This window comes from Chelonoidis abingdonii, chromosome 4 (assembly GCF_003597395.2).
Source record: "Chelonoidis abingdonii isolate Lonesome George chromosome 4, CheloAbing_2.0, whole genome shotgun sequence".
NCBI lineage: Eukaryota > Metazoa > Chordata > Testudines > Testudinidae > Chelonoidis > Chelonoidis abingdonii.
This window is the reverse complement of record NC_133772.1, coordinates 22,701,675-22,728,978: the sequence shown is the minus strand read 5'-3', so window position 1 is coordinate 22,728,978 and position 27,304 is coordinate 22,701,675. Positions and strand designations below refer to the sequence as shown.

The following is a 27,304-nucleotide window of genomic DNA, read 5'->3' as shown; positions in this document are numbered from 1 at the left end:
CAGGGCAAGTGTGGGGTGAATGCCCTATCACAGAGGGACGCAGGCACGTTGGAATGGAGCCACCTCCAGGTTCTAGATGGCAGCCACCTGCCTGCCGAACTGAGGAGCTGGAGGAGGCCGGGAGAAATCGCTAAGTGTTTCTGCAATAAAGCAGCAGCCCCAGATTCCCCTCTGCTGCCATCCTTCCCTCCGAGGGGGGGGGGGGGGAATTTGAGGAAATTACATTGTTGTCCATCCCGGGTTGAAAGCTGGGGAATAATCATATTCCTGCCCCATCCCCCCACAAAATCACATCCATTACTGCAGCTCTCCCCACCCCATTGTGTCTTCAGCTATTGCATCCTGCAATTACAGTTCTTGCTGCACCAGACCCAGGGCCACAGCAGCTCTCGTGACAGCAATCCCCTCCTGTACCCTAGTGTCTCTTGTGGAAAGGTTGCCAATGAAGAATGCACTTTATAAACATTACACTTACTCAATGCAAGAACCAGCCACTTGTACTATTATTCCTCCAGGTGATCACTGGCATGGAATTTTATTTGTAACAATATTTTGAGACATTTGACATTTTTCTTCTGCTTGTATTTCGCCCTTGCAAAATCTTACCTGTCCAAATTTTTGGCACATCCTAATTTCAAATATATCCTATTGGTACAGGCCAGATTATACTCTCACAGACATTCAAACAATCAATAATAAAGAAACTACAATCCTTCGAATTACATTGTTATGGAAGAATTCTGAAAACATCATGGACAGACCGTGTAACCAACGAAAAAGTATTGGAGATGACTGAACTCAGCAAATGCTAATCAGAGATCTCATAAAAAGAAAGATTCAATTTGCAGGGCACATTTTAAGGTCTTCAGAGGGTGATGTATGTTTACAGAAAAAGGTGATCTTGGATGGACAAGGTGGTATTATGGCTGGGTCAAAAGGACTATTTACCCACAAAGAAATTAGCAGAGGACTGAATAGAACTGAATAGATATTAGCAGAGGACTGAATAGAATGGTTGCAAACCTCCATTACCCATGTAAGAAGACGACCTAACTTTTTGGAGAATATTTAACTGCCAAATTTCATTGGAGTCTGAATTTGTTATCTAAAATTAATCTCAGCTCTAGTTATTATGGAAATGACACTCTCAGTTCCATAGCTGCGGTGAGCTGAGTTTGGCACGCAAAGCATGGATTCGATCACTGTTACATGTGAACAATATAGTGAAAAGTGGAAGATGGCAGTCATATTTTGAAAGAGGGCAGTTCTTTGTGAGTTTCTGATTTTTATGCACCAGCCTCTGTTGACCGAAAACTTTCTGTTATGGAAAAGTGTGGCCAAAAATGACCATTAATCCTAAATATTTCTCCTCAAAAGTCAGTCTTTCCAAAGATCTATTCAACAGAAGGGGCAGGAGGAACAGAGAAAGTATATATGTGTGTGTGCAGAGAAATATGGGGTACAAGAGGCTGGGGGAATTTGGAGGGCAGGAAGCAGAGGCAATCTGAGGTATACACTCCACCTTCTTTGTTCTGCTGTGGTAATGCAAAGCACCTATTTAGCAAGCCAGTAAATTCTGACTGCTCTGTGCTGCTCCAGGGCGGCATAAAGTAGTCAGCGCGCACCAGTGAACATGATCTTAAAAGTTGCACAATTGGAAAATAACTTAAGGATGATACTTCTTCTCTTTAGTAAGGGCCAGGTTTTCAAAAACAGTCAGCTCCCAAAACGTTCGGCGCTTTTGAAAAACCAGCCCCAGTATTGGACGCTGAGTTGTTTTGAAAAGTCTGACCTTAATCTCTCTGCATCTCAGATTCCCATCTGTAAAGCTGGGTTAATACTGAACTGCTTCACATGGAAATTCCAAGGGTTACGTTAATATCTGTGCAGCACTCACACACTTGCGTATTGGTGGCCATACAAGCATCTAGACAGACAAAGAGAACTGTGAGTAGCTAGACTGCTTAATTATGTACCCAAATATGAACACAGGTGCTTAATTTTAAACAGCCCCAAGTCTGAAATTTTGGCATTGACGCTTCATATAGAAGTGTTTCTAGGGCAGCTTTCAGCAGCAGAATGGCATTTCGGACACCACGGTCTAGAACAAATCAGATAACCTGAGAATTCACATCAAAGTCCCCTCTATATCATACTAAACTACTTAGCACTTGCATAGCACTTCACAGCCCCAAATTGCTGCACTAATATTAATTTATTAATCCTCAGCCGAAAAGCCTGAGCCCATTTCCCAGCTGGCTCCCTGGCTGTTTACCACATGCCTTTATGTGCCTCTTTAAGTGAGGACATAGGTAAGAAACATTAGCAGAGGATTATCCACCATTCAGGTCAGAGCTGGGCTGGAGAAGAGATGCATTAAAATGCAGACTAGGAACTGTGTATTGCCAGTGAATGATGAAGAAGTCCTCTGTCACTAGATGGCTTATCTGGAGTCACCGGTGACATGGATAAATCACGGAGTGGATACTGGGGCCCAACTGGAACAAGTTGATGGCAAATCCCCCTGTCCGACAGGCTACTACAGAGACAGCTTCTTCAGGCTGTTGCAAGGGAGAGTCTTGTACCCTCGCCCACTCCCAGCTCCCCAGTTAAGCATGCTCTTTCAGCAGCTTTGCTGTCCAGTTTGCAGATCAGCACTGGAATGGCTCCGTGACTCTGGATGACTATGTTGACCGCAGCCCGTAACTTCAGGGAGATTCCCCCGGTGGTATCGTGTGGCAGGGCAGATGTGAGCACAGCGGGGTCCATGCTTCCATCAGGGCTGACGGAAATGGAATCCACCAGCCTGGCACCTGTTTGGGAAAAGAGGTAGGGCACGTAGGTCAAAACTGACATAAAAATGCAGAAAGATGAGACAATTCTGTAGCACCAGCATTGTGGAAGTCCATCCCAGATAGCACAGGCACATTCCAGTTCTACTGATCAAGAAGGGGAAACAGGAACAAGATACACTTCAACAACAGTTTGTTTCTGAACCTTATCACCCTGGGCCCATTTGCAAAAGAACCTGGGCTTGGTGCCCAATAGCACTACAAACGACAGCCTGCACTGTGCTCTGGGCACACGACTGGTTACAGAATAGGTACAGCTGGAGCATATACAGACAAATCAATAGATTGCTGGCAGGGTTATGGTTTGACTTGTGCCCTGTGCAGAACTGACCTAACCCCCCTGGGGAGTTCTGCCCTTCACCAAGATCCAGCCAATCCAATCCATCTCAATTCAAATTCACCAGATATGTAAGACTAGGCTTCTAGGTCTTCAACACTGAAGTCTATCTGTGGGTTTATACCCTGCCTATAGTATATGAGAATCTCCACAATATGGAAGAAGGTTGGGACTGCCTCACCATCTCATAAGGCTAAATTCTATAGAGGAAAACAAAAGTTTCCATTCGACACTTCTCCAAGTGTCCTGAAGATGAACTTCAGACAAGGTCAGATCTTCCCTTGCCATTAACTGGATCGGCTCCATTGAAATCACTGGGATTATGTTGATTTAAACCATCAAAGGTGACAGATCACAAAGGGATACAGTAGACACATTTACCATAGAATATAGCCATAGATAGCCAGTAAGGAGACAATACAGAGGGGTCTCAGCAAAACACTAAGACTGTCTTAGAAAATAGAAGCATTGGCAAAGGAACAGTTTTGAAGGAACATCCCAGCTACTTAACCACGAAAGCCCAAAGGGCAAGATTATACAACTCCCTTTACCTGGCAATCCTTCCGACACCTCCCTTTCTTATAAACAACTGCAGTGTGTGCGCATCCAGGTACCCCTGTCTTTTCTATAAGCCCCAGTCAAGATTATTTTTCTATCAGATGCACATGCAAGAATATGGGGAACCTACCAGATGCTAGAGATGGGCCTAGCACTAGAGACTTCAGAGCTCATACCACTCACATGTACACAAACATTAAAGATGGGCCATTTGAAACCCTGGATCCAAAACTCCACTGTGGAGTCTGATCCTGGTTCAGCATCCAAGTTTTGCAATGGGCCAAACTAAATGCTCAGATTCTCAAATCCCCCATCCTCTAGGTGTCCACAAAAGCAACTGCAATTTTGCAACTTGACCTCATCTCTATCTAAAATATCAATTCATGCACCATACACTGAATTATGTATGATCGTTATTAATAGATAAATATAAATACACCTCTACCTCGATATAACGCGACCTGATATAACACGAATTTGAATACAATGCGGTAAAGCCGTGCTCGGGGGTGTGTGTGTGTGCACTCCGGTGGATCAAAGCAAGTTCGATATAACACGGTTTCACCTATAACGCAGTAAGATTTTTTGGCTCCTGGGGACAGCGTTATATCGAGGTAGAGGCGTTATATGGAGTATACCTATCTCAGAGAACGAAAGAGACCTTGAAAGGTCATCGAGTCCAGTCCCACTGCCTTCACTAGCCAGGACCAAGTCACATGTCCCTGACTTTTTTTGTTGTTGTTGTTGCCAGATCCCTAAATGGCCCCCTTCAAAGGATTGATCTCAAACCCTGGCGGTTTAGCAGGCAATGCTCAACCCACTAACTATCCCTCCCTCCATAAGGAACCACTGTTTGCACATCATTTTTATCAGGTGTCATCTGGCTATGTCCAGCGTGGTCCATGGCTAGGGCTCCTTGGTGCTATGGTAATACAAATAAATAAATAAAAATAATATACCTCAGGCCTAATTCTTTTTTGCTTTGCACTTATGTGTCATTTACATTTATGCAACATAAGTGGTAGCATTTCACATCCTCTTTGCACAGGTGAAAATGGCTACACATTGGACCAGAAGTTGGTTCAGTAAAAGAGCTCACCTCACGCTCCTTGCCTCTTTAATATCTTGGGACCAACAGGCTACAACTGCACTGCAAACAACACCGTTTAGAGGCAGTTACAGTTGAGGCTGTTTTTGTGAGACTGCACAATGCTCATTAATCCATGTGCTTCAGTTCTGCTACTACTTCTGTCCTTGACTCTCACCCCACTTTGCTGCTGCCCCTCAATCTAGACCTGCAGTGCTCAGACATTCCAGTCCTGGGCCCCTAAACAGCTCTCCTGATATCCCTCAAATGCGATCTGCAGGTCCCTGCACCATCCCAGTCCTTGCATTCATTTGGGTAGACGCTAGCAACCCTGCCATATTCATGTGATAAGCTCTAAATTATCCTGTAGAGATTGCGCTGCGAATACAAAACTCATGTGATTTGTGAGTCACAGCAGGATAAAATACAGATGTGAATAGCTAGCATGTTAACACACTGAACCCCAAAAAAAAGCATAGAACATGAACACATATTGGGGGAAGGACAGGAATAGACTCCATTTTTTCTTCTCGAGCCATACACCATACCTGGGGTATCAGGTGGACGGTCATAGATTCCACTGACATTGGTCAAGAAAACCACTCGCTGCGGGGAGAATTCCCTGGACAGAACCTGCAAAATGAAAAACTGTGCAACAGAAAATCTAAAGCAACAGGTTCCCTAGAATTTCAGTAACAGTTCCAAGGCCAGTCTCTTGTGGGTGTTCTTCCCATTGCTTCCTGTTCCATGAATATACACAGTCACATAACTCAGAATCCTCTCCTCAGCTTCTGGCCTCCTTCCTATGTCCCTGTTGCACAGTAAGGGATCAAGGCTGAATCCTGCCCCTGAACATGTGGCTGGACAGAATGGACCCAACTGTGGTCACAACTGGGTTAGGTCACAAGTGCCTTCAGTCCTAGTCCCAACTGTTATTTTCAGAATAAGCCCATATTGGAGCTTTTGTGCTGGTTGGGCCTGTTCCCAATACAAAAGCAGGGAAGCCATGAAAGGTCAAGTTGGGGCTCCAGTCCCCTGTACACAACCCACAGTCAGAGTGCATGAATAAGAAGACATTCCCAGGAGATTCCCATATGGACTCTCAGGAGATCGGCTCCTTTAGAGATTCTCTGCACCTGTCAGAGGTCTGTCTATGATCACTCTGAGCTGACAGCAGAGGAGGAAGGGATGGTATCACCAGCATTCAGCCCTACTGGTAGAGAGGTCACTCTCCAAAGACAAAACCCAACAGTAACTATCCGTGGATGACAGTGAGAGATTCCACCACTTCCACTCCCACACCTGGGGAAGGCCGGACATCTTACCTCGATGATAGCATCCCCAGATAAGATACAGCAGTGCTGTTCAGAGTCCAGAGCACAGTCCCCATGCACGACCGGGATGTAGCCAGCATCCAAGGCGTCCCTTATGGCAGAAATGCCAGCCTGGCTGACTTTCTTGCCTGCTGTCTTCCAGGCTCCAAAGGGCTGCAAGACAGACACCATGTTGTCATGATCTAACAGCATCTCCCAGCTGTGTGCTTCTCCCCTCCCCCTCATCCCAGTCAGAAACCTTGTAGGCATTCAACATGCAGAATCCACAGCTTCATTCTAAGGCCATGTTACACCTGTTAACCTCTGGATTCTCTGTGTTGTGTCTGACAACTAGGTGGCCAGACACCACAGAAGAATTAACCAGTTCTCAGAGTCTTCTATCTGGTGGCCAGACTCACAGTCTAAGTATGTCCTTCATGCTGCCCCTCCTGGGATTCAAATCAGGATCCTTACAGTTCACAGCCAGCAGTGCTACCTGCTGTGCCAAAAGGACCCCTTCCACTAGCTGAGCTGGTAGGATGTATAAAAGTTGGAAGTTGTTCTTTGCCTCTCTCATATCTCCTGCTCCCACTGCACCAGGTATTGCACTAATCCCTTTCCGCAGAGAGGGTTAACCCCTAGAGAGCAGAGAAGGCAAATACAGGATGCCCCTTACCGAAATGCCCACCGCTGGGACGCCGCACTTCACCAGCTGCTCCGTCACCAGGTGGTTCAGCTGTGGGACCAAATAAGCATCATTCCCATCAGAACAGCTTTTCTGTCTATGTGCCACCCCACACCACCTGCAGCATCGGTTCAATAACCCAGGGAGGGACGTGAGCCAAAGCAGCCCCCTGCGTTTCTTAGAGCTGTCTCACCAGGGCGGTACGAGTCCAAACGGCAACATCTGGAGTCACCATATCTCCGGCCACCTCACCTTACTTACCAGAGGTATGTGACATACACTTCTGGTTCTAAGCTGCTCCTATTGTTATGCATCCAGATGACCGGGCTGCTGGTTGAGTGCATTGGCTCCCTTTCCATTAGTTCTTCCATGGAGGATTTGTGGTTTGAAGCACAAATGGACTAGTCTGTAAAATGGTTGTTGTGCCTTGATTAGTTTTGCACTGGTTTCTAGGGAGACTTTCCGGGTTAAATTTTACACAGAGCCAGATTTTCAAAACTGGTCAGCACCCAAGGCGCTGGGCTCTTTGGGCAAACGGGCCTATACAGACCCCGATCTTGTGTTTATCATAGGCAGTGTACAGTGGGTAGAGAAGGGAATTGGGAGCCAGGACTCCTGCGTTCTGTTCCCAATTCTGCCGCTCTCTTGCTGTGAGATCTTCAGTGCCTTGGTTTCCCCATATATAAAATAGGGATAATAATACTGAGCTACTTTACAATGCAGGAGAGTGGCTGGAAGACTGAATTAGTGAACGTTTGTAAAGTGCTTTTAGGTTCTTACTAGAAACTGGACCATGATCTAAAGTTCTGAAAAGTTCAGGTATGCTTGGATCTTGGAATTTTGGCTCAGGCCCGGTTATCGCTACTGAAATAGAGGCAGGTCCTGCTCCTGGCTATGCACTGGAGGGACAAGGAGGTTTCACTGCTGTCCCAAGTGATGCAATGAATCCCAGCAGGGAGTGGGCAACAAGAATAGCAGTTCAGTCTCCAGTCCACTAGACCATGCTACCTCCCTCTCTTTTCTTGCATTTCCTCTCCTACCTTCTCTTTTTCCTTCACTTTCCCTTTCTTCTGATATTCCACTGGTAAATGTGGCTTTTCTCCATGTGTGTTATTACAGAAGTGACACTGCGTGATTTACTATGGTTTAATCTTTACTTTCTTTGCCTGGAAATGCTGTGCAGTGGACTCACCCATTTTGCACCTTGCAAGTCATATGCGGCTGTGCAAAGTGGGTATAAAATGCTAGCAAATCCGAATTCTTCACTCACTCCAGTGGAAACGTTTTACAGCTCCTTTACACAGGAGCAAATCACTGCACAAGGTGCAAATCCATGGAGAAGCAGACCCAGTAGGTGCTCCCTTCATGCTGAGTCAGGACTGAACCAGAATCGTTATACTGGAGCTGTAAGCTCCTAGGGGTGCCTCCTTCACGCAAGGCATATATCTGAGAGGTCCTGACCATTTGTAGCCAGAGGTTCCAACCATGGTACTCTTTACATAGATAGGGGTGCTAACCGTCTGCAGGGCATGTATTACGTCTGACCTTCCTGAATATCCACTTGCAATTTCCAGTATTAACTTTTCCTATCCTAGATTTTGGTGTAGGGTAGGAAGATCGGGAACAGCTGTATTGCACCCTAGAGGTGGCTGTATGTCACTGGCAGATGAACTCATTCCCTGTGTTCAGTTCATTAAGTTCAGCAAATGCTTTGGGATACTTCAGGAAAAAGCAGCTATATAAAGGTATTATTATTAAATTGTATTATTTACATAATACATATGCAAGCTTAAGAATTGCAAATAGCTGCAAACCAGTCCCTCCTCTATTTACCTGCCAAGACCTGACAGTTCTGCCTTTCTCTGAGATCATTCACACCTAAAACATTGGAAGGCTATAGTTCTTCCAGGTGGCCCAGCTGCAAGGCGTCATGGGAAAGGCCTTAGCAGGTACATATGCATTTTCTCATCTTACAGTCTCAAGCATTTGTTTATTTTGTTGCCCTTGAGACTGCATCATTTATTCATAGAGAACTTCAGTGCAGACAGAAAAGATTCAGTTGAACAGAGCGGATACAAACTTTATACAGGTCCCATGATGATCTAGGAAGCTGGAAAATTGGCTTCCCCAGGTCCCTTGGGATCCCGTGTGAGAGACAGAGAGATTTCTGGGTTATTCTCACCCTCTGCTCCCCTTCTGATCCATAGGACTGGGATTAAGGGTGTGTGACCAGCGCACCCGTGCACCTTGGCAGTCCCTGACTGCTGCAAGAGTCCCTCATAGCTGTGGGCAGCTGAGTGTAACTTAGAGCAGACCTAAGGCTTCTCTACATTATACTGAGGGTACATCTACACTGCACGATTATTTCGAATTAGCTTAATTCCGATATTACAAAAGAGATCTAATAAAATCGGTTTAGCCGTCCCCAGTGGGATCACAAAATCGATTGGTGTTGCTCACTGGTCCAAAGCTCACCATCGATTTCAGGAGCGGTGCTACTGTGTGGGTAGCTGTTCCTCAGCTATTCCCATAGTTCCACGTCCGGGTGAAGCACAGTGCCTGATGGCCGGCAGCAAACATTGCCCTGGGTGCGTGCTTGGGAGTTAACAGCCTTCAACCCTCTCCCTTTGTGAAGGCAGGCAGACAACCTTTGGTGCCTTTTTCCCGGGAGTGCATTGAGCAAACGCCAAGCAACAGCAATCATGGACTCCTTCAGATCACAAACGGTATCCGTGACCGTTGCAACACCTCGCGCACTCCTCTGCCAGCAGCATGTCAAAAAAAGGAGAGAGATCGCAGCATCGCGTCAGGTCTGCCAGGCAGCATTCAGTACAACGAGTGGTGACATTTACCAGTACTCAAGGATTACTTATTTTAAATTTTCTTCACCGGTCGGTGGGAGGGGAGGATGACAGAGCGTTCCTACGTGACATGGCAAGACACGCGTGGTAGTTAAGCTACAGACATTGGCCGCTCAGCAAGAAATGCAAATAGTGCTGTGGAGAATGTAGCTGTAGTCCTCCTTAAACCCCTCCCTCCCTTCCTCCTCCATGACATTCCGTTTGAGTCTTGGCTTCCCGTATGGGTTGTCACGCACTCTGTGTATCCTGGAGTTTTTTTTCAACGCTTTGGCATTTCCTGTTCTTTAACGGAGCTCTGATAAAACAGATTGTCTCACCATACAGCGATCAGATCTATAGTTCTCCCGTAAGGTTCAATGCAGGAGCTACTTGTTGCTTTGAACTGCATCTCATCCACCCTGTGCTGAATCAGAGCTGGACACGTGAAAGCAGGAAATGTCATTCTAAAGGTCTCGGAGTTTTTCCTGCTTACCGCACTCCACATCCGAGTTGGATTGCGACCAGAGCGGTCAGTGGTGCACTGTGGGATCCTCTGGGAGCCAATAATTGTCGATTTCCGGCCAACGAAACCTAATCCCGAGTTATCACTATCGATTTTAAGCGTACTCCTCTTCGCTGGAGGAGTTCCGAAATCGATTTAAGGAGCGTTTAACTCGATATTAATGACGAGTCTGTGAACGGGTACAGCGCGTTAAATCGGATTCGGCCATTAAACCGTTTAAAGTCGCAGTGTAGACCTGGCCTGAGAGACCAGTATTGAACTAGATGGTCCAGGACTGGGGGGAATGAACAGGCTGTTAAAAACAACTGTGTGCCCCTTTTCTTGAGCCGTGGAAAGTGCAAGCCCAGGCCCCGAGCCTCTGACAAACAGAAACTGTTCATGGGAAGAGCTCGGTGACAACAAATCTCCTAATCGGAAAAAAAAAAAGTTTCAAATTGCAACATATTATTTTTTTATATATATATATATAATGCTCACGTTTGACATTTGAAAAGGTGAAAGTGTCTTTTCTGGGTCAAAACAACTTTTTGTTTCAAGGTTGTAATTAACTGCTAGTAACAAAGACACTGATTTTTTTTTTAAATGTCAAATGGGACAACAAAACGTTTGGCGACCCAATCCAAATCACGCTTGGTCAAAAGTTTTGAGATTTCGACTTTTTGTTCCGTTTAGGATGGAAAAATTTCGGAACTCTCAAAACACTTGTGCATGGGACACTTTCTGTCCAGCTCTACTCATGATGCCCGCCCCCGGGTAAGGGATGCGGTTACCGCTATTAAGGAGGCATGGGTGCTGCGCACCCTCGTAACGGAGAGGCCTGGTCAGACACAGCCCTCGTCGCAGGGCCTCGCTCCCAGCCGAGCCGCTGGGGATCCTGAGGCCACACCATTTGCTTCGCTTGGAAATGCCAAAGGAGCGGACTCAGGAAGAATCGGTTATTAAATGAAGCCAATTCAACCGGGCTCGCTGTTCCCTGTGGCTTCAGGGGTCACAGACTTTTAGTCCATGCCCTCCTCGGAGGGTGGAGGGGAAGATGCCAAGTGAATTCAATCACAGGCTCCCCTATTGCCTCAGCAGGAAACCTGCCTCATTCCCTGCTCCTACTCTCTTCCCAGAGCCCTGCCCACTTCCCTACATTCCTCTGACCCCCTTAATGAGCACCTAAGGAGGCCTTCCCCTTGCCCACATCCCTAGGTCTGGTCCCCTCCCTTCCTTGTCACACCAATCCGTCCCTGCCTTCCTCATACATGCCTCCTGCCCCCTGCTGGTTGCTGGCCTGAGAGAGTGGACAGGACACAGCAATGGCAGGAGGCAATGGGGAAGCGGGAAGATAGACCACATGATTAGGGAGTCAATGTCTCAGGCCTCAGAGTGGAGATTAATGCAAGAGGCAGAACTGGTGTCTCCTCAGGAAGAATTTCAGGGCCCAGATGTTTGATTTCCCATCCTTTACCCCTCTTAAGCCTCAAGATTTCAGTTCCTACCCTGCCATTGTGACAAGGCCTACAGCAAAAATCCCACGGGGTTGTTAATATAAAACCACTGACCATCTGAGTTTGGGTGTTCTCTGGGTGTTGCAGTGCCTCCAGTGATGCTAGCGTACCCAGAGAACAGACACAGAGGGCAGCATGTGAGGCAAAGCAGTCTTGGATGTCCTGTCACAGACAGCCGGGAGGCAGAGAGACTGGCCAAGTCTGTTACAAAGACACACTTATAGGGTCAGCAAAACACTGTGCTACACACCCACAACAGGATGACAACCCTGGCTCCACCTAACCTGTTGGCCAGGGCAACACCTGGACAGCTGCCATGATTATTAACTAAATACTAACCACATTTGTGAGGATACAAACTAGGCCAATGACTGGTTACAAATCTGCCTAATATTATAGTGCAGCTTGCGCCTGAAAATCCAGTATCCCCCACACACCAGGTTCCCAGGGGTTTAAAATGAATTGGACCTATTACCTCTCACAGACCTTTACCCAGCACAGGTAACAAAGAGCTGGGAAAGGTCGCTGCTAAGGTGGAGCCCCTTGACTGACAGACCTCTATGTGACTGTCTCTGACCATCTCCATGGACAGACCTTATTACCACATGACACATTTCCACCTGGACCAAACCTTTAGATGTCACAGGCATCAGACACATGCTCCCTTTGGTTACAGTCATACAGACAGATAGGCTGTTGCAGGACAAAGGGCTGGAGGGAACACGATGTGCCAACTGATAGATGCTGCAGGTGGATGCAGTAGAGGAATAGAGGGGTGGATGCATGATTGGATGGATCCATGGCAGGATGAGCAAGCGAGATGGGATGGATAGATGGATGGATGGGAAGGTGAGATAAATACTGTGGGTAGAAACTATGCTGTGATCTACAGGGGAACAGAGGCCCTGGAGGGGCTTGTTCTGGCAGGGATGGAGGCCACAGGTGACTGCTGTGGTGGGGCCGAGGAGGTATATATAAGGGGACAGGCTGATGAACAGAACTTGCAGTATAAATCCAGCAGTGACTGAAGCAGAGTAGGGTGAGACTAGCCTGGTTTTCATTTCTGTAACTTTGAGGTAAAGATGACGGCCAGCAAATTGTTTTCCATCTGGGGTATTAATGAAGCCCAGCAGTCTCCTGTCACTCTCTTTTACTGACATATCACATGTCCCCAGATGGTCTGGGGCCATCTCTAACTTGTTGACATTTATGACAGAGAATCGCGAATCCCTCTTCCCCGTTGGCCAGTCATGTGTCATTTTCAGGCATGTCATGTTTTGTGCTCCATATCCTTTCGCTTCTCTCCCTTCACCCCCAACAGCTGTTTCTGTTTTGAAAGGAACTTAACCAACTTGTGTTGCAAAGGGGTCCTTCTCCTGGAGATACCTGCTCTGTGGAGCAAATCAAGCAGTGTCACAGTGGGGACAGCCAGTCATGTTGATCAGCTGCGGGCCTGTCCTGAATCCAGTAACTCCCCCAGGAGCTTGGGCACTGACCTTTGCTCCCACAGGGCCTGTAGGATCATGGAAACAGCTTTGGGCACTGTCATTGGGAGGAAGATCTTTGCATCATTAAAGACAGACCACTCCTGGATGTTCTCCCTAGCAGCAGGCTGGCAAGGAATTTCAATCCAGGCTCAAACTGGTAGCAGCAGCAAAGCGGGATCATTTAGGGAATATTAATAATATCTATTGCTTATATAGTGCTTTTTATCAGTAGATCTCCAAGCACTTCACGTCTTTAATGTGTTGATCCCCATTGTGCAGGTGGGGAGCTGAGGCACAGAGAAGTTAAGTGATTTGCCCAGGGTCACACAGAAAGTCTGTGATGGAGCAGGGAACTGAACCCCTCAAGTCCCAGGCTAGTGCCCTAACCACTGAGAAAGACTGGTACGGGGAGGGAGGGGAGGGAGGGTGCCTCCCCAAAATGCCAGGAGCCCAAAGAGCCAAAATAAAGAACTCAGAAGAGCGTGGGTCATGTAAATAAATGTCGTCATGTCCCTTGCTGTCATTAATGTTCCAGCCCGTCATGGTTATTAAAGATCCCATTGTGACAGTTCCAGCAAGAGCAGGGGTGCTCTGTGTCCCAGGGTCCTACCTAGCTTCCAACAGAAGTATTTCAATTCCATGTCCCTAAACCCCCCACTGGGATTTCCCTGGATACAGCATGTTCTTTCTTTTCCTTTCTAATGTATCGACCCAACTTGGCCATTTTCTATTTTTCTCTCTCACTGTCTATGCATCTTCCTTCTTTCCTCCGTGCTCCCTGTGCTTTTCTTGGTATAATAATGGAAGTGCTCCTCTACAGCTCAAAGCATGTAATGCCATTTAACAAAAAGACCTACATCCACAGTCCCTCTTTGCAGGTAAGCTTCGGCCTGTTTCCTATCTCTTGAGGTGCACGTACAAAAACAGAACAATTCAACCATTACTAACACGAGACAACATCACTTACAAAGAAACGTCCCTTTATCAGGCCACAATTCATCAGCCTCCCACATGACATGAAGGTCAACAAACTGAATGGGGGGAAGTGAATGCCAGGCTCAAGGGCCCTCCGCTAACATTGCTCTGTCCCCAGCATGCAGTCATACAGATCCAGGGGCTATCAAAGTAGCTATCTCAGCTGATCTCAAGTGCTGGGCTGGAGCCTGAAGAGAGGTGTGTCTGAGGAAGCCAGGACCCTATTGATACAGGGCTCCAGGGATCTAAGTGTCCTAGCAACATACTGGAAGCCAAAGTAGACCAGACGGCACTGGGATAATATGTTCCCCATAAGAAGCACTTGCTCATGAAACAATCAGCTGCATTCTGCACCAGACAAAGCTCCCAAGCGCCGTTCCGGGATAGCCCCAAGGAAAGCCCATCAGATTAATCCAGTCTGGAGGTAAAAGAGACCAGGATTCCTGAGGTGGAGTCTGTAAGTGCAAAAAAAAATATTAACTACTGCTGTGACCTGGGGACCCAGGAGCAGCTAAGGATCCCAAAGGGCCCTTTGAGTATTAACCTTATCAACAAGAGATGGGCAGACCCCTGAGTCAGAGACACTGGTATTGTCTGCCCCACCACCTGTCTCCAACTCTCAACAACCTGCAGAGGCCACAAGCTCTGATCCATGCTCTTCATCTCTGGACAGCAGGAAGCCTGCCACACGTCTGAGGCAGATGGAACAGAGCTGTAGGGCTGAGTGTCTTCCATATGGTGATGGAAGTTCAGCCCAGACCATTCACACTCTCCCTTCACATACGCACTGGGCAGGTGGGGTAGAGATAGAACGCTGCAGTACCCACACAAGCAAACAGAAGAGCAATTGCCAACCCCACTCCCTGGGATTGCTTGGAGAGGAGAGGTCAGAGGCAGTGCAACTCATTTACCTCTGCCAGGGTCCACTGCCTTCACTGTGGTGAAATAAGCTGTGACATTCTGTACCTTGGGGGAGCAACCTATAACCCCCATATTCCTCATTTACATAGATGTGATCTTGCATATAAAACACGCCTTTGTAAGGTATCAGGGGAAAGGTTATGATTTGCTGAAAGTCATTTCTCTGTCCATAGATGTGTATCATTATGTATATGAAGTTATGAGAATTGTGTTGTATCGTTGTCACTAAAACATGCTGTAGTTGGAGATTCGGCCGATTATTAGCTCCCAGAGGCACAGCAGAGAAAGTAACCAAATGCCCATGTGGGGTTGTCAAACAACCCATCAACAGCATTGTCCAGCCAGGGAGCTACACAATGCAATGACTCACCTGCATGAGCACAGCAGGGGAATTGCTCACCTTGCCTGGAGACTCAGCAATGCCCCCAGACATGCCTGGACTTGTGTTCTCCCAGCACATGGGGCGTATAAAACAGACACAGTGGCCACATGCTGGGCCTTTCTCTTCACCCACCTACACTGCCAAGCAACAAGAACACTCTGAAGACTCCAACTGGGACTGGCCCAGATTTCAATTGGGAAATATCCAGTGGGGTGAGAAAAATTGCTTAATCTAGATGTTGCCCAGTTCTACAGGGTTGAGAGTTTAGACCGCGTGTTTATATCTTTTCTTTTGGTAACTAACATTGACCTTTTGCCTATCACTTAATATCACTTAAAACTACTTTGTAGTCAATAACTTTTACTGTTTCTCTTTACCAGCGGTTTGCCTGAAGTTGTGTGACAAACGTGCTTAGGTTTGCAAAGGCTGGTTATGTCCACTTTCCATTGATGAATGGTGAACCAATTAATAAATCTGCACTGCTCGTCTTGAGCAGTGGCAAGCAGTTTATTCCTGAGGTAAAGTGCTGGGAACTGGGGGATTTGGCTCTAGTGCCTTTTTCTGTTAATTTCATGAGTGGCTCTGGGAACATTCATGCAATCTAGTGTGTTGGGTCTCCACATGTGGTTGTGGCTGGTGATAACAGCACCTGGAAGGGTTCGCTGCTGTCACTAGCAAGGCATTGTGAGAGACAGCCAGGCAGAGAGAGAGTTCAGGGGCACAGAGGTCCCACAGTCTCAGGCGCACCTCGGAGTCCCATCACATAAGCAATTAAATAAAATGTAGTGACTCTATGGCCTTCATCGCTCTAACATCTCTGCCAATGACCTGGTGGGTTGGGCCAGGGACTCGGTCGAGTACCACACCTCGTCAGTCAACTGGCCAATAGGAGGCCACCTGGGCAATGCTTCCGGATCCTACATAGGTTCAGCCTGTGGTCCGCCACTGTGTAAGGACATCCACCGGACACGATGAGCCAATCCCCTCTGTCTTCACTTTCATGTGTCTGACAGGCTGGGGCCCAGGCAGCAGCTCATGCAGAGAAGGGTTTTCAGCCGTGAAGATGGAGGAGCAGGTGGTGTTACTGAGAAGAATTGGGATAGGAATAGCAACTCAGCATTGCGGGTGTGTTGAAAGCCAGGATGGGCCCAAACAGGAGCTCACAGAGGCAGCTCACTAGGCCTAAGTGGAGCGAGAGCAGAGAGTCAAGCTAGGGAATGGGAAAGGGGCAGGCAGGTGGTTGCCAAGCTACCAAGGCCAGAGGGATCTGGAATGTAGGCCTCACATCCAGAAGAGCAGACTAGTAAGTCAGAGGCTGAAGCAAGGAGCCAGAAGAGCAGAGCTGACTGCAGAGTCATGCAATAGAATTGGGCTGTAGGCAGCTGGAAGCTTAGTGGAAGGGAACTTGGGGAGGCAGCGATTGGTAATTCGGTCTAGCATCAGGACCAACATCGATTGTGGCTGCCTTTATCCAATGGAGCCCCTTAAAATCAGTGGGGCTTTGAAAACCAGCTGTGATTGCTCGACAAGTCAGCATTGAGTCAAGGACCGAGCTCAGCTCTCTGATTCCCAGCCTTGCCCTTTATCCAATACCTTCATGCTTCCTGCCTTTAGGTCCCCTCTGAAGCATCAGCACCTACAGTGAGAATGACTTGAATCTAAGCCCATCACGGCCCCCCAGCTTGCTCAAACACAGAACCAACCTTAAAATAACCAATACAAGTTTCAACAGGCACACTCTACCATTCATAGTTTTTAACTACCAAGAGTATTTTCCTTCAAATAAGACTTATTTGTAGATTCAGTGAGTCTGAAATCAAGCCAAGTCTGAAGAATACATGTACCATCATCTATAATTCTTGATCCTGATTTGCAACTACATTAGGGCCCCTTTTGCAACCATCTGGAGTATAAAGCGGCCTTAAAGGTGAGTAAGTTACATTTATACCACAGAATGGGTGAGGGGGCTGTAGTTTAATGGAAACAGAACCCAGTGTCTATATAAACATATTATATTGCATAAGAATATAGATTGCATTATATCCCCTATGTGCTAACTGGCAAGCCATTTATAATGAACTAAACAGAATTGCATTTTAAAGTGAAGCACAAAGGACCAGAGTTAAGGCTGAATTGCATCCTTAACTCTATATTTCTTGAATATAGCTGTGTAAGTTCGCAACCTGAGTAGTGTATTGTCACTAATTTGCATAATAGGTATCTCTATACCAGCAGCTTTCTTGTATGGACATGAATTAAGATGGAAGACAAACGAATACAGAGTGTGTTTTCCGCAGAATGTTACCTGGCCAGCGATCACGAGGTTGCCTAAAAGCTTCGGTGCTGATAAGATCACAATGATGGTCATAACTGAAATATCCAACTAGATCTAGTTAAGATCAGTCTAAGGTGGTGCTTGATCTACAGGAGGCTTATATTCCTTGGGATTTACCATGATGCTGCTGTTTCTCTTATCATCCCTATAGCAATACGTAGCTGTATCTAGAGCTATAAAATCTTGTATTGGCCAAGTGGACAGCGAGCCACAGCCACTGGGAGCTGCGGGGGGGCCGTGCCTGCGGAAGTCAATGTCAGCAAAATACCTCCCGGCCTGCAATCAGATTACCCCGATGAGCCACATGTGGCCCGCAGACTGCCCACAACTGTTCTAAAACCTCCGTGCTTTGGAGCAGGGACTTGAGATTTTGCAGGCAATTGGCCCTGGTATCAGGGACAAGCCTTCTGCTGACCTCTTGAAAATCTGCCCAAATTTGACCAACGAAGAAGTCTCTGAAAATCTCAGTTTGCACACGCTCAGTAGAGAGAGAGTTTGGCAGCTAAATTCTTTGAAGTTTCCATCTGCACTGGGCATGCTCCACCCTGAGCTGAGCAGGACCTTCCCTGCAATTGCTCGTCCCACTTGCCAAGGAGATAGTTTCTCCTATGCCCTGAATACTTCCCCAGCCCTGCTGGAGCCTAGGCAGTGTGGAGGAGGAACAGCACAACTGGAATGCAGAGGGGTGAGGAGCAGAGGCGAGGACAAGGTTAGACTAAGAGGTGTAGGAGTTGTGGAAGTGGGAAATAGGAGAAGAGGAGGACAGAAGATGAGGTGGGGGAGGAAGGGAAAGACAGGAGCAATGTGGGACAGGTGACAGGCGAATGGAGGCAAAGGCAGAGATGACAGCAGAGGGGGACAGGCTGGAGGAACAGGGGTAAAAGGGTCTGTAACCACTACATACACCCACCCCCAGAATCTGGAATTAAACTCAGGAGACTTGGGTCTCACCATTCCTCTGCTGCCGGCAAATAGCTGTATGTCTCCTTTTCATATTGTATATTTTGTGTTTACACAATAACTGGCTGAGTTTGGGTATTTTGTCTCTTGAACATTCTTCATAATGAACCACAAGTCAATCGGTTGGCTATACTATTAGTAAACAACAGGCAACTTAATTTCTGGCTTTTTCTAACTTCTAAGAGCTTGACTTTGCAAACTTAATATTCTTTTAATGTAAGCTAGGGGGCTGTAATATAAATGTAAGATAATTATCACTTCCTACGGGTGATGGACAAAAGGGAAAAACTGTTCCTTTGTAATGTATAAAATTTTTGCTCCTTTGTAATGTATAAAGAAGATCTGAACATTCTTCTAGTTTTTCTGCTTGCTTTTTACATTAGAAATTCAGGTCTACACTTACCTCGCTTTTCCCTGGACAGTTAGGAAATAACAGGATTATGACTTCACAGACAGCAACAAAGTAAGCCCTGATACCTGAGAGGGGAATGGATTTATTCAGATTTTTAAGCACTGTGTTTTGTCTTTTTCAGAAGCACCTATTTAATTCTAACGCCTGAGAAACAGCTGGGAGAAAAAAAATCTGAGTTAAAGATCAAACACCTTGACCCCATTCAGTTGAGGGCTGAGAGAGCTGCTATTCTACATATCCAGGTCCTCCAGTGAAACCTCCAGCAAAACAGAGAAGACCAGAATGGACACTCCTGATATTCACAGGGTAAGAAACAATCTGGGTTTTCTTTCCAAATACAAGTCCCTTTCAGGCCTTCTTCACAAATTATAAAGAAAGAGGAAAGTTTAAAAATCCAAATGTCCTTCCCCCCACCTCCTGATCCCTTTTAAAAGGACGTGGACCACAAGGCTGATCTGCCTTTAAAAAAACAGTGCTCCTATTATTACTTTTAGGATCCAGTTCTTGGTGCAGGGGTGGGGGAAGCACATGAAAGGGTGGAGAGCCAAGATCACAGGGAAGAAAAGCTCAGAGATGCCATGTATGTGACCCCTCGGCAACAGTACACCCAAGCCAGGGCTGGGAATGGCTTGCTGTGCAGTTATCTCTGCAGCGCAGTACCCATAATAGCATCCTCCCACACTATCCATACTATAGTAGAGGGGAGAACTCGGAGCATGGCACAGCAAGAGGACAAGACAGAGCGCTTCAGTAACAACACAGCACCAAACCTGACACCTGACACAAGAGATGATCCTGCCTGGAAACAACTCTGATGAACAAGGGAATCCATCTCTCTTCCACCAATCAGCCCTGATATCCTTTAGCTCAGGGGTGGGCAAACTTTTTGGCTCRAGGGCCACATCTGGATATGGAAATTGTATGGCAGGCCATGAATGCTCATGAAATTGGTGGTTGGGGTGTGGGAGGGGATGAAGGCTCCAGCTGGGGGTGCTGGCTCTGGGGTGGGGCTGGGGATGAGGAGTTCAGGGTGCAGGAGAGGGCTCCGGGCTGGGACTGAGGGATTTTGAGGGCAGGAGAGGGATCAGTGCTGGGATAGAGGGTTGGTGCCTGGGAGGGAGAAAGGGGTGCAGGCTCTGGGCGGTGCTTTCCTCAAGCAGCTTCTGGAAGCAGCAGCATGTCACCACTCCAGCTCCTACACAGAGGCATGGCCAGGCAGCTCTGCACGTTGCCCCGTCCTGGCCAATGGGAGCTGCGGGGGCCGCATTTGGGGCGGGGGCAGCGTGCAGAGCCCCCTGGCTGCCCCTACGTGTAGGAGCCGGAGGAGGGACATGCTGCTGCTTCCGGGAACCACAAAGAGCGGGGCCAACCCCTGACTCCGCTCCCCAGCTGGAGCGCTGAGCAGGACAAGCCCTGGACTCTGCTCCCCAGAGAGAGCTCAAGGGCCAGGTTAAAGTGTCTGAAGGGCGGGATGCAGCCCACGGGTCATAGTTTACCCACCCCTGCTTTAGCTAGACATCTCACAGACTGCCCTCTCCAATAGTCTATATCCATTTGTGTGCCTATATCCATCACCTTTCCCCTCTGCCAGCCCTAGCGAAGATTCCTTTACCATGAGACGTGTGTGTGTGAGCATTTTGTAGGGTGCGACAGGGCCTAGTGTCTATGATGCTCGCCTTAGGGCTCACGGCACTGCATACACATCTGATCTGACAGGGAGCAGGGGATCCAGCCTCCCTCCCTCTGCATTTGGAGGAATGCCAGGGTTAGGAGAGTTAAAGTGGCTGTGGAGTAGGCGGAGCACGTAAATTACCCCAAGTGAGTTTTAACATCTCTTTATATAGTAACGTATCAAAAGCCCAGCCTCCCGTGGCGTCTGCTTTCTAGCAGTTCCGCACGCTTGGCTGCCCAGAAAGATATCAGTAATAGAGGGCTTCTCTACGCTGGCACTTTACAGCATTGCAGCTTTCTCGCTCGGGGGTGTGAAAAAACAGCCCCGAGGGCAGCAAGTTTCAGCGCTGTAAAGCGCCAGTGTAGACAGTGCACCAGCCCTTTTGCGTTGTCAGTGTAGACGAGCCCAGAGATGTAAACCGACAGGAAACAGGAGTTTTGGAAGCTGCAATGGTCCCTCATGCTTAAGAAAGGCTGCGATATGCAGAGAATGCAATGAGTGACCCTGCACATGCTCCCGGCCACCCATGCTTTTCCCCACTTGCCTGGCGTGGTCATTAAACCAGCACAGTTTTAGGATTCAGAGTGGTAGCCGTGTTAGTTTGTATCAGCAAAAAGAATGAGGAGTACTTGTGGCACCTTAGAGACTAACAAATTTATTTGGGCAAAAGCTTTCGTGGGCTAAAACCCCCTTCATCAGATGCATGGAGTGAAAAATACAGTACGAAGATATATATACACAGAGAACATGAAAAAATGGGAGTTCATGTTCTCTGTGTATATATACCTTCATACTGTACTTTCCACTGCATGCATCCGATGAAGTGGGCTGTAGCCCACAAAAGCTTATGCCCAAATAAACGTGTTAGTCTCTAAGGTGCCACAAATACTCCTGTTCTTTTAACAGTTTTAGGCCGTGCATTCCAAATGAAACCCAACCGTCGAGACTTGTGCTTTGCTATGGTTCGCACAGGCTCAAGGAAGAAACTCAAACTCAGGCCTCAGCTCCTTTGCCACCAAGAAGCGTGCACGGGTAGAAGGTACACTGGGAAAGCTCTTTGCAAAGGGAGCTCACTACCCAGCGGCTGCAGCAAGGCTCGCACAGATCTCCCCATTGAGGAGACATCGTAGAAGAACCCAGAGAACAATACACCAAACCAGCGAGATGCCTCCTCACTGGAGACCAACCGCAATTCAACACCTAACATATATAAATCCCGCTCAGCCTCCATACTAATCTAGATGACCCAGACTTTGCAAGCTCCAAAACACTGCTTCATAGGACCGACACATGGCCACTGTCCTCCTGCCCGATCAACACCAGGGATACACTCCCCCAAAACGTGAGCCAGAGTCGCTAGAGTGAGGTCCCCAACCTCATTCATGGGTCCCCCGCCCTGGGCCCAGCCCCAGCAGACAATCACAGCGCAGTGACAGCCTTTGCACTCGTGCTCCTATCTGAACATTGTTTGAGTATTGAGTAAAAGCCAAAAAATCACAAACTCCGAACATCACACCATCACACATCCACCAATCATCACACATTGTTCACCCTTACCTCAGAATTTATTAGCTGTGCCAAGAAAACCGTGGAAGGCAAGCACGCCTGCCAGCTACATCCAACACTCCCAAGCACCTCATTGATGCTGCGTCAACATTGAGCGCAATGCAGGAGCACGTGTCTGCTTAGATGTGGTCAGCGACAGCAGGGACATAGAAACAACTAAGCACTGAGTTAGAACTCGTCTCACCACACCATAAACATAACAGGGGTCGCACACAAACTGCCTCCATGCAAGCTAGATAACACCCTGTGTGGCTAGCCCAGTGACACATCGCTCAGAAAAAACGGCTCTCCAAGAAAAAACAGGTGGCCGTTGACGTGAACGGCACTAGCCGCAGCATATTCAGAAGTCATAGGGCGACCTGTGTGCTCCGGGCTGGAGCACCCACGCGGAAAATTGGTGGTGCCAGCAGGCCCCCACGCCGCCCCACGAGCTCACCTCCGCTCTCCCCTGAGGCACAGCGCCCTGGCCCCCCAACTCCCAGCGCTTGCCGCCACGGAAGCACTGTTTCACATGGCAGCAAGCGCTGGGAGAAGGGGACACTCGCAGCGGCCAGGGAAGAGCGGCCCGGGCAGGATTGGGAAGGGTTGAGATGGGAGAGGCCGGGTATATGGTGGCGGTGTGAGCACCCATGCACGTGAAAAAGTGGCGCCTGTTCAAAGCCGTCATGCTGGAAGAGTCAGACGCAGTCACACACCAGTGGATGAGACTCGAATGCATAACACTATTGTACGCTCTGACTAAGGAGAACACCACACCCACTTCATCTAAAAAAACGGTGTGATCCAATGCAAAGTGCACGGTGTCTCGGAAGCTCATGATGCAGCAGCATGGTTAGTTTTATAGAGGTAAGAGTACAGTGAGTAAGGTGATAAGTTCCATTATAAGTTATGAGGGCCGATAAAGTGTCCTCATGGCTGAAAGCAACCCAGGCAAATAACTCAAGAACAAGGTGCAGTCACAACTTTGCAGGGCAATGGATGGGACCAAAAACCACCCACACCACAGGAACAATGGACACTGCGGGCTAGGCACAATTAATCTGTTAGAACCCACGAGGAGTGACCCCCCTTCCTTTTCATTGGGACTGCAATGAAGAAGCTACCTGACTCGAGGGGGCAAGCAGGAGAAAGAAAAACATGATAAAGGGAGAGGCATTTCCAGCCTGCTCTCTCTCTCCCACCTACATCATACAACTACCACACGACACTTGAACTGAAGCGCTGATCAAGAAGGAGAGCTTTGCTGAAAAAGTAACCACAAGCTGTGGTAGAAACATTGAAGTTGTAAGGACACGAAAGAGTTTAAGACAGCTTAGAAATGCGTTGCTTTATACATTGATCAAATCTGACTTGTCTGAACTTAATCACTGTATAATCTATCTTTATACTATAATAAATCTGTTTGTTATCTACTCGAACAAGTGCGTTGTTGAGTCATGTTCAGAAGATACCCTGGAGAAACAAGCTTGGTACATACAATTTCTTTGTTAACGACAAACGTAATAGAACTTGCAGCGTCCCAGATAAACTGGACACGCAAGACGGTCTTAGGGGTCGGACCATCGGAATATGCAGTGCATTCGCGATTGCAAGACCGGGAGAGCTTACAATCCAGTGGCTGGCATGAACAGCCCAGGAGTGGGGGTCACAAGCAAGCAATGGTAAGCTGCCTCATAGATCAAGATTGGACGACCGAGCACTCCAAGCCAACAACACCAAAGAGGAAGTCACACAAGGAAACAGGTGTCAAGAGATGGAACGGCCGCTCACCTCCTTCCTGGACAGCCAGATGTTCCCTCGGACAGTCCTGGCTTTGGTCGGAATAGTTTAAAAGTCCAAAGCACGGACCACATCCCAGTGAGAGGCGATACATCTCATGTCACGAGACTCACCGATAGTCCACCTAACACACGGATCGAACTTATCCCATTAACCATATCCCTCGGACCCACCTAAATCAATTCCTCCTGCCCTGGTGTAACCTCCAGGAATTCAGACTGCCCATAAACCCTACACTGCTTGACCGACAGCAGCTCTGTAACCTTGCATCATGAGTCATTTGCTGCACTGCTGGCTCTTCCTGAACTCCCACCATAGGCACTGTAAAGCCAAAACGGAAACTGATTCAAGCCACTTCTAAACAGGTGGAAAACTATGCACTGGCGAAGCGCAGTACTGATTCAGTGCACTCACCTGCCCGGGCTGGCCACCGTCCGGGGAGATTCCAATTAGTTAATTTAAATTTTTGAAGCTCCTAAACTTAAAACCTATTACTTACATACAACATTATGAGTGTATATATTAATAGACGTAGAAGAACGCTTTAACTAACTAAAAAAAAACTAAACTTAGTAAACCTAACACAAGAATAAAGAGAGATGGCACATACCGTTCGAAAAGTGGCAGACCCTGTTCGAAACAATCGTAAGGTGATCGGGGCCACCTATTAGGCGAGTGTGCACTACGGAGGGTCTAGGACCTCTTGTAAAATCCAGCCACCATTTGCAGGGAAATTGGGTGATTACTTACCAATGCTGGAGCCCCGCCCTCGGACTCGCAATTTCATTCCTAGCAGGGTGCTCTGGCCCTACCGCATTCCCCTACTCGCCTTGGAATGAAGACGATTGCAGGTGTCTAGTAATACCACCCTTGCCCAGGACTGCCTGTTCAGCTCCCCACAATTTCATGTTCTCTTGCTCCTCCAGAGTGGAACACTGTGCTATACTTGAATATTTTCAAGAGACAAAACATTTATGGCGAAAGGACACTTAAGTCCTGTTACAAGGGTACTTTCTCCCATTTTGTGATAGGGCAATATAAAAATCCCCTGGCAATTGCCCCTCCGATCCTGGGTCTATACTGGCAAAGGGAAATACTGTGGAGCCTTAGGTTAAAATCTGGCACTCAGGCGCTATGTGCCTTATGAGCCTTCAAAAAGCGTCCTCCCCACTGAAATGGGCACAGTTGGTAACGACCAGCACATGCATCGAGACAGGACCAGGGAAGAAGTGAGGAAAATCCCGTAGCAACTGAAACACACAGGATTGTAGGGAGCAGAATGAACTTCCAAGTGGAATCTGACCAACACCTGGCCTGACACCTTACTCCTGCCAAAATGCTAGGGTTTGTAATGCACACAGGCTGGGTTTATAGGGATCCAAAGGGCAGCACCCACCCAGGGCATGCTCCAGTCTTGGAACAAGGAAGGGCCCCCTACTGACCAAACTAACGGGTTTCTTTGGTGTCTCCTATCCGAGTACTAACCCGCCATCCACATAGCCTGCAAGTTCGGATTGCAGCTTGAGTTAATGCTGCAGCCAACTAAAAATGTGACCCTAAATGTTCAACCAGATAACCACTGGCCCGTTTGCTCAATTTAAATTTCAAGACCAGTTCCTAGTCGCAGTGCCCTGCATCCTGCATTAGCTGCCGAACATCTGCTGACTGGGCCTCGCACCCTCTAGAGGCAGTGCAGGATTTGTCACTTCCGGCACTCCTCACTTGTGCACAGTCGAAGGACTAATGCCGGCTCCAGGCGAGCAAAGCAAGCAAGAAGTGAGAAGGCCCAGGATGGAGACGGGCAGGCAAAGAACCACTGCATGCCACAATTCACCCAGGCAGCCCAGCGTGAAAGATGCCCCACACCCTACAACACCATGGTTGTACCATGACTCATGTGGGCCAAGAGCAGGAGGGTGCTCAAGTGCCCAGAGCCATTTCTGCCAGCAGCGCACAAGGGAGCTCCCAACCCATGGCAGCGCAGTAGATGCTGTTGGGTGAGCGGTCACCCTCCCAATGATCCAGAAATAAGCAGCCCTGACAAGTGGGTAAGCCAGGCTCCAAGCACCCTTCTAACCCTGATCTCATGGTGACTACAGCGACTGGGCAGAGATGGATCCCCTCCCCCACGCCCACCTTGCAGCACTGCACTGCCGGCTATCTGGCATTGGGCAAGGGGTGCCATCTTCCCCTGGAACATCAGGGACTGGCAGCTTGTGGAGCCAGCCTCCCAGAGCTTGGGGGTGGCTGACCAGGGCAGGATACAGGGCTAAGTGTTGCAGTTACTGGGTGCCTTACACACAGCTAGGCTGGCTAGACTCCTGGGCCCATCTACTATGACAGGAGGTGGGGTGAGAGCACACCATGTATGAGGCTTTGCAATGTCTATGTTTGCATTAGTGCCACAAGAACATATTGTCTTTGGTGGGAACACTGAGTAGAGCTGGAGGTTGCGTTCAGCGTATTGAGACTGCATCACCAGGGTTTGTCTGGAGGCTGCTATCACAGAGGTAACAGCTTGCAGATGCTGCTGGCTATGGAGAAATTGCCCAATCTCACACCTGGTTCTCTAGCATTTAAGGCTCGTCTATACAAACGTTCTTCATAGCAAGCTTGGGCTCGCTCCATCCCACTGCTCCACTGATGCCCCTCAACCTCGACCATGACCTCTAGATTCCTACCTCCAAGCCTCTTTTCACACTGCTCCTTATTCTTCGAACAGCCACCCTCATCTGAAAATCCCCTTCCTCTGTCCCCACGTCTCCTTATAATCAGACAGGGCCCAACCCCAAACCCCAGATCCAAACAACACTTATGTGTGAAAGCCACTCCCAGATCCTAATTTTGTGCCCATCTTTACTTCAGCCCCATCCCTCCCCTTCCACTGTCTGCTCCTACCCTTTGGTCCCATCCAAAGCTCCTTAGGCCTGAGAGAACCACACCACAGTGACCTAACTCAGGGTATCACAACACTGCACACTAAGCCCCAGCTCTGGTTCAGGGTGGAGCCCTAGTCCCCCTTCCGTCCACACACAAATTAGTCTGACTCAGGTCAGTAAGCACTCAGGACCCTGGTCCTAGGAGCTTGCTGCGGGGAGTGGTCAGAGTGAGAGTCCTGCTGTGACTC

General features: G+C 48.0%; 1 protein-coding gene across 1 annotated transcript in view; it reads right to left on the bottom strand.

Annotated features, from left to right (window-relative positions):
* Window positions 1-498: 498 nt before the first annotated feature.
* LOC116831541 (uncharacterized) overlaps window positions 499-27,304 on the bottom strand; it is a 41,815-nt gene continuing 15,009 nt past the window's right edge. Inside the window, 7 exon segments of the mRNA XM_075064712.1 lie at window positions 499-2,813; window positions 5,383-5,467; window positions 6,160-6,321; window positions 6,824-6,883; window positions 10,996-11,010; window positions 11,012-11,092; window positions 11,799-11,889. Coding sequence (XP_074920813.1) covers window positions 2,557-2,813; window positions 5,383-5,467; window positions 6,160-6,321; window positions 6,824-6,883; window positions 10,996-11,010; window positions 11,012-11,092; window positions 11,799-11,889 — 751 coding nt within the window. The 3' untranslated portion in view covers window positions 499-2,556.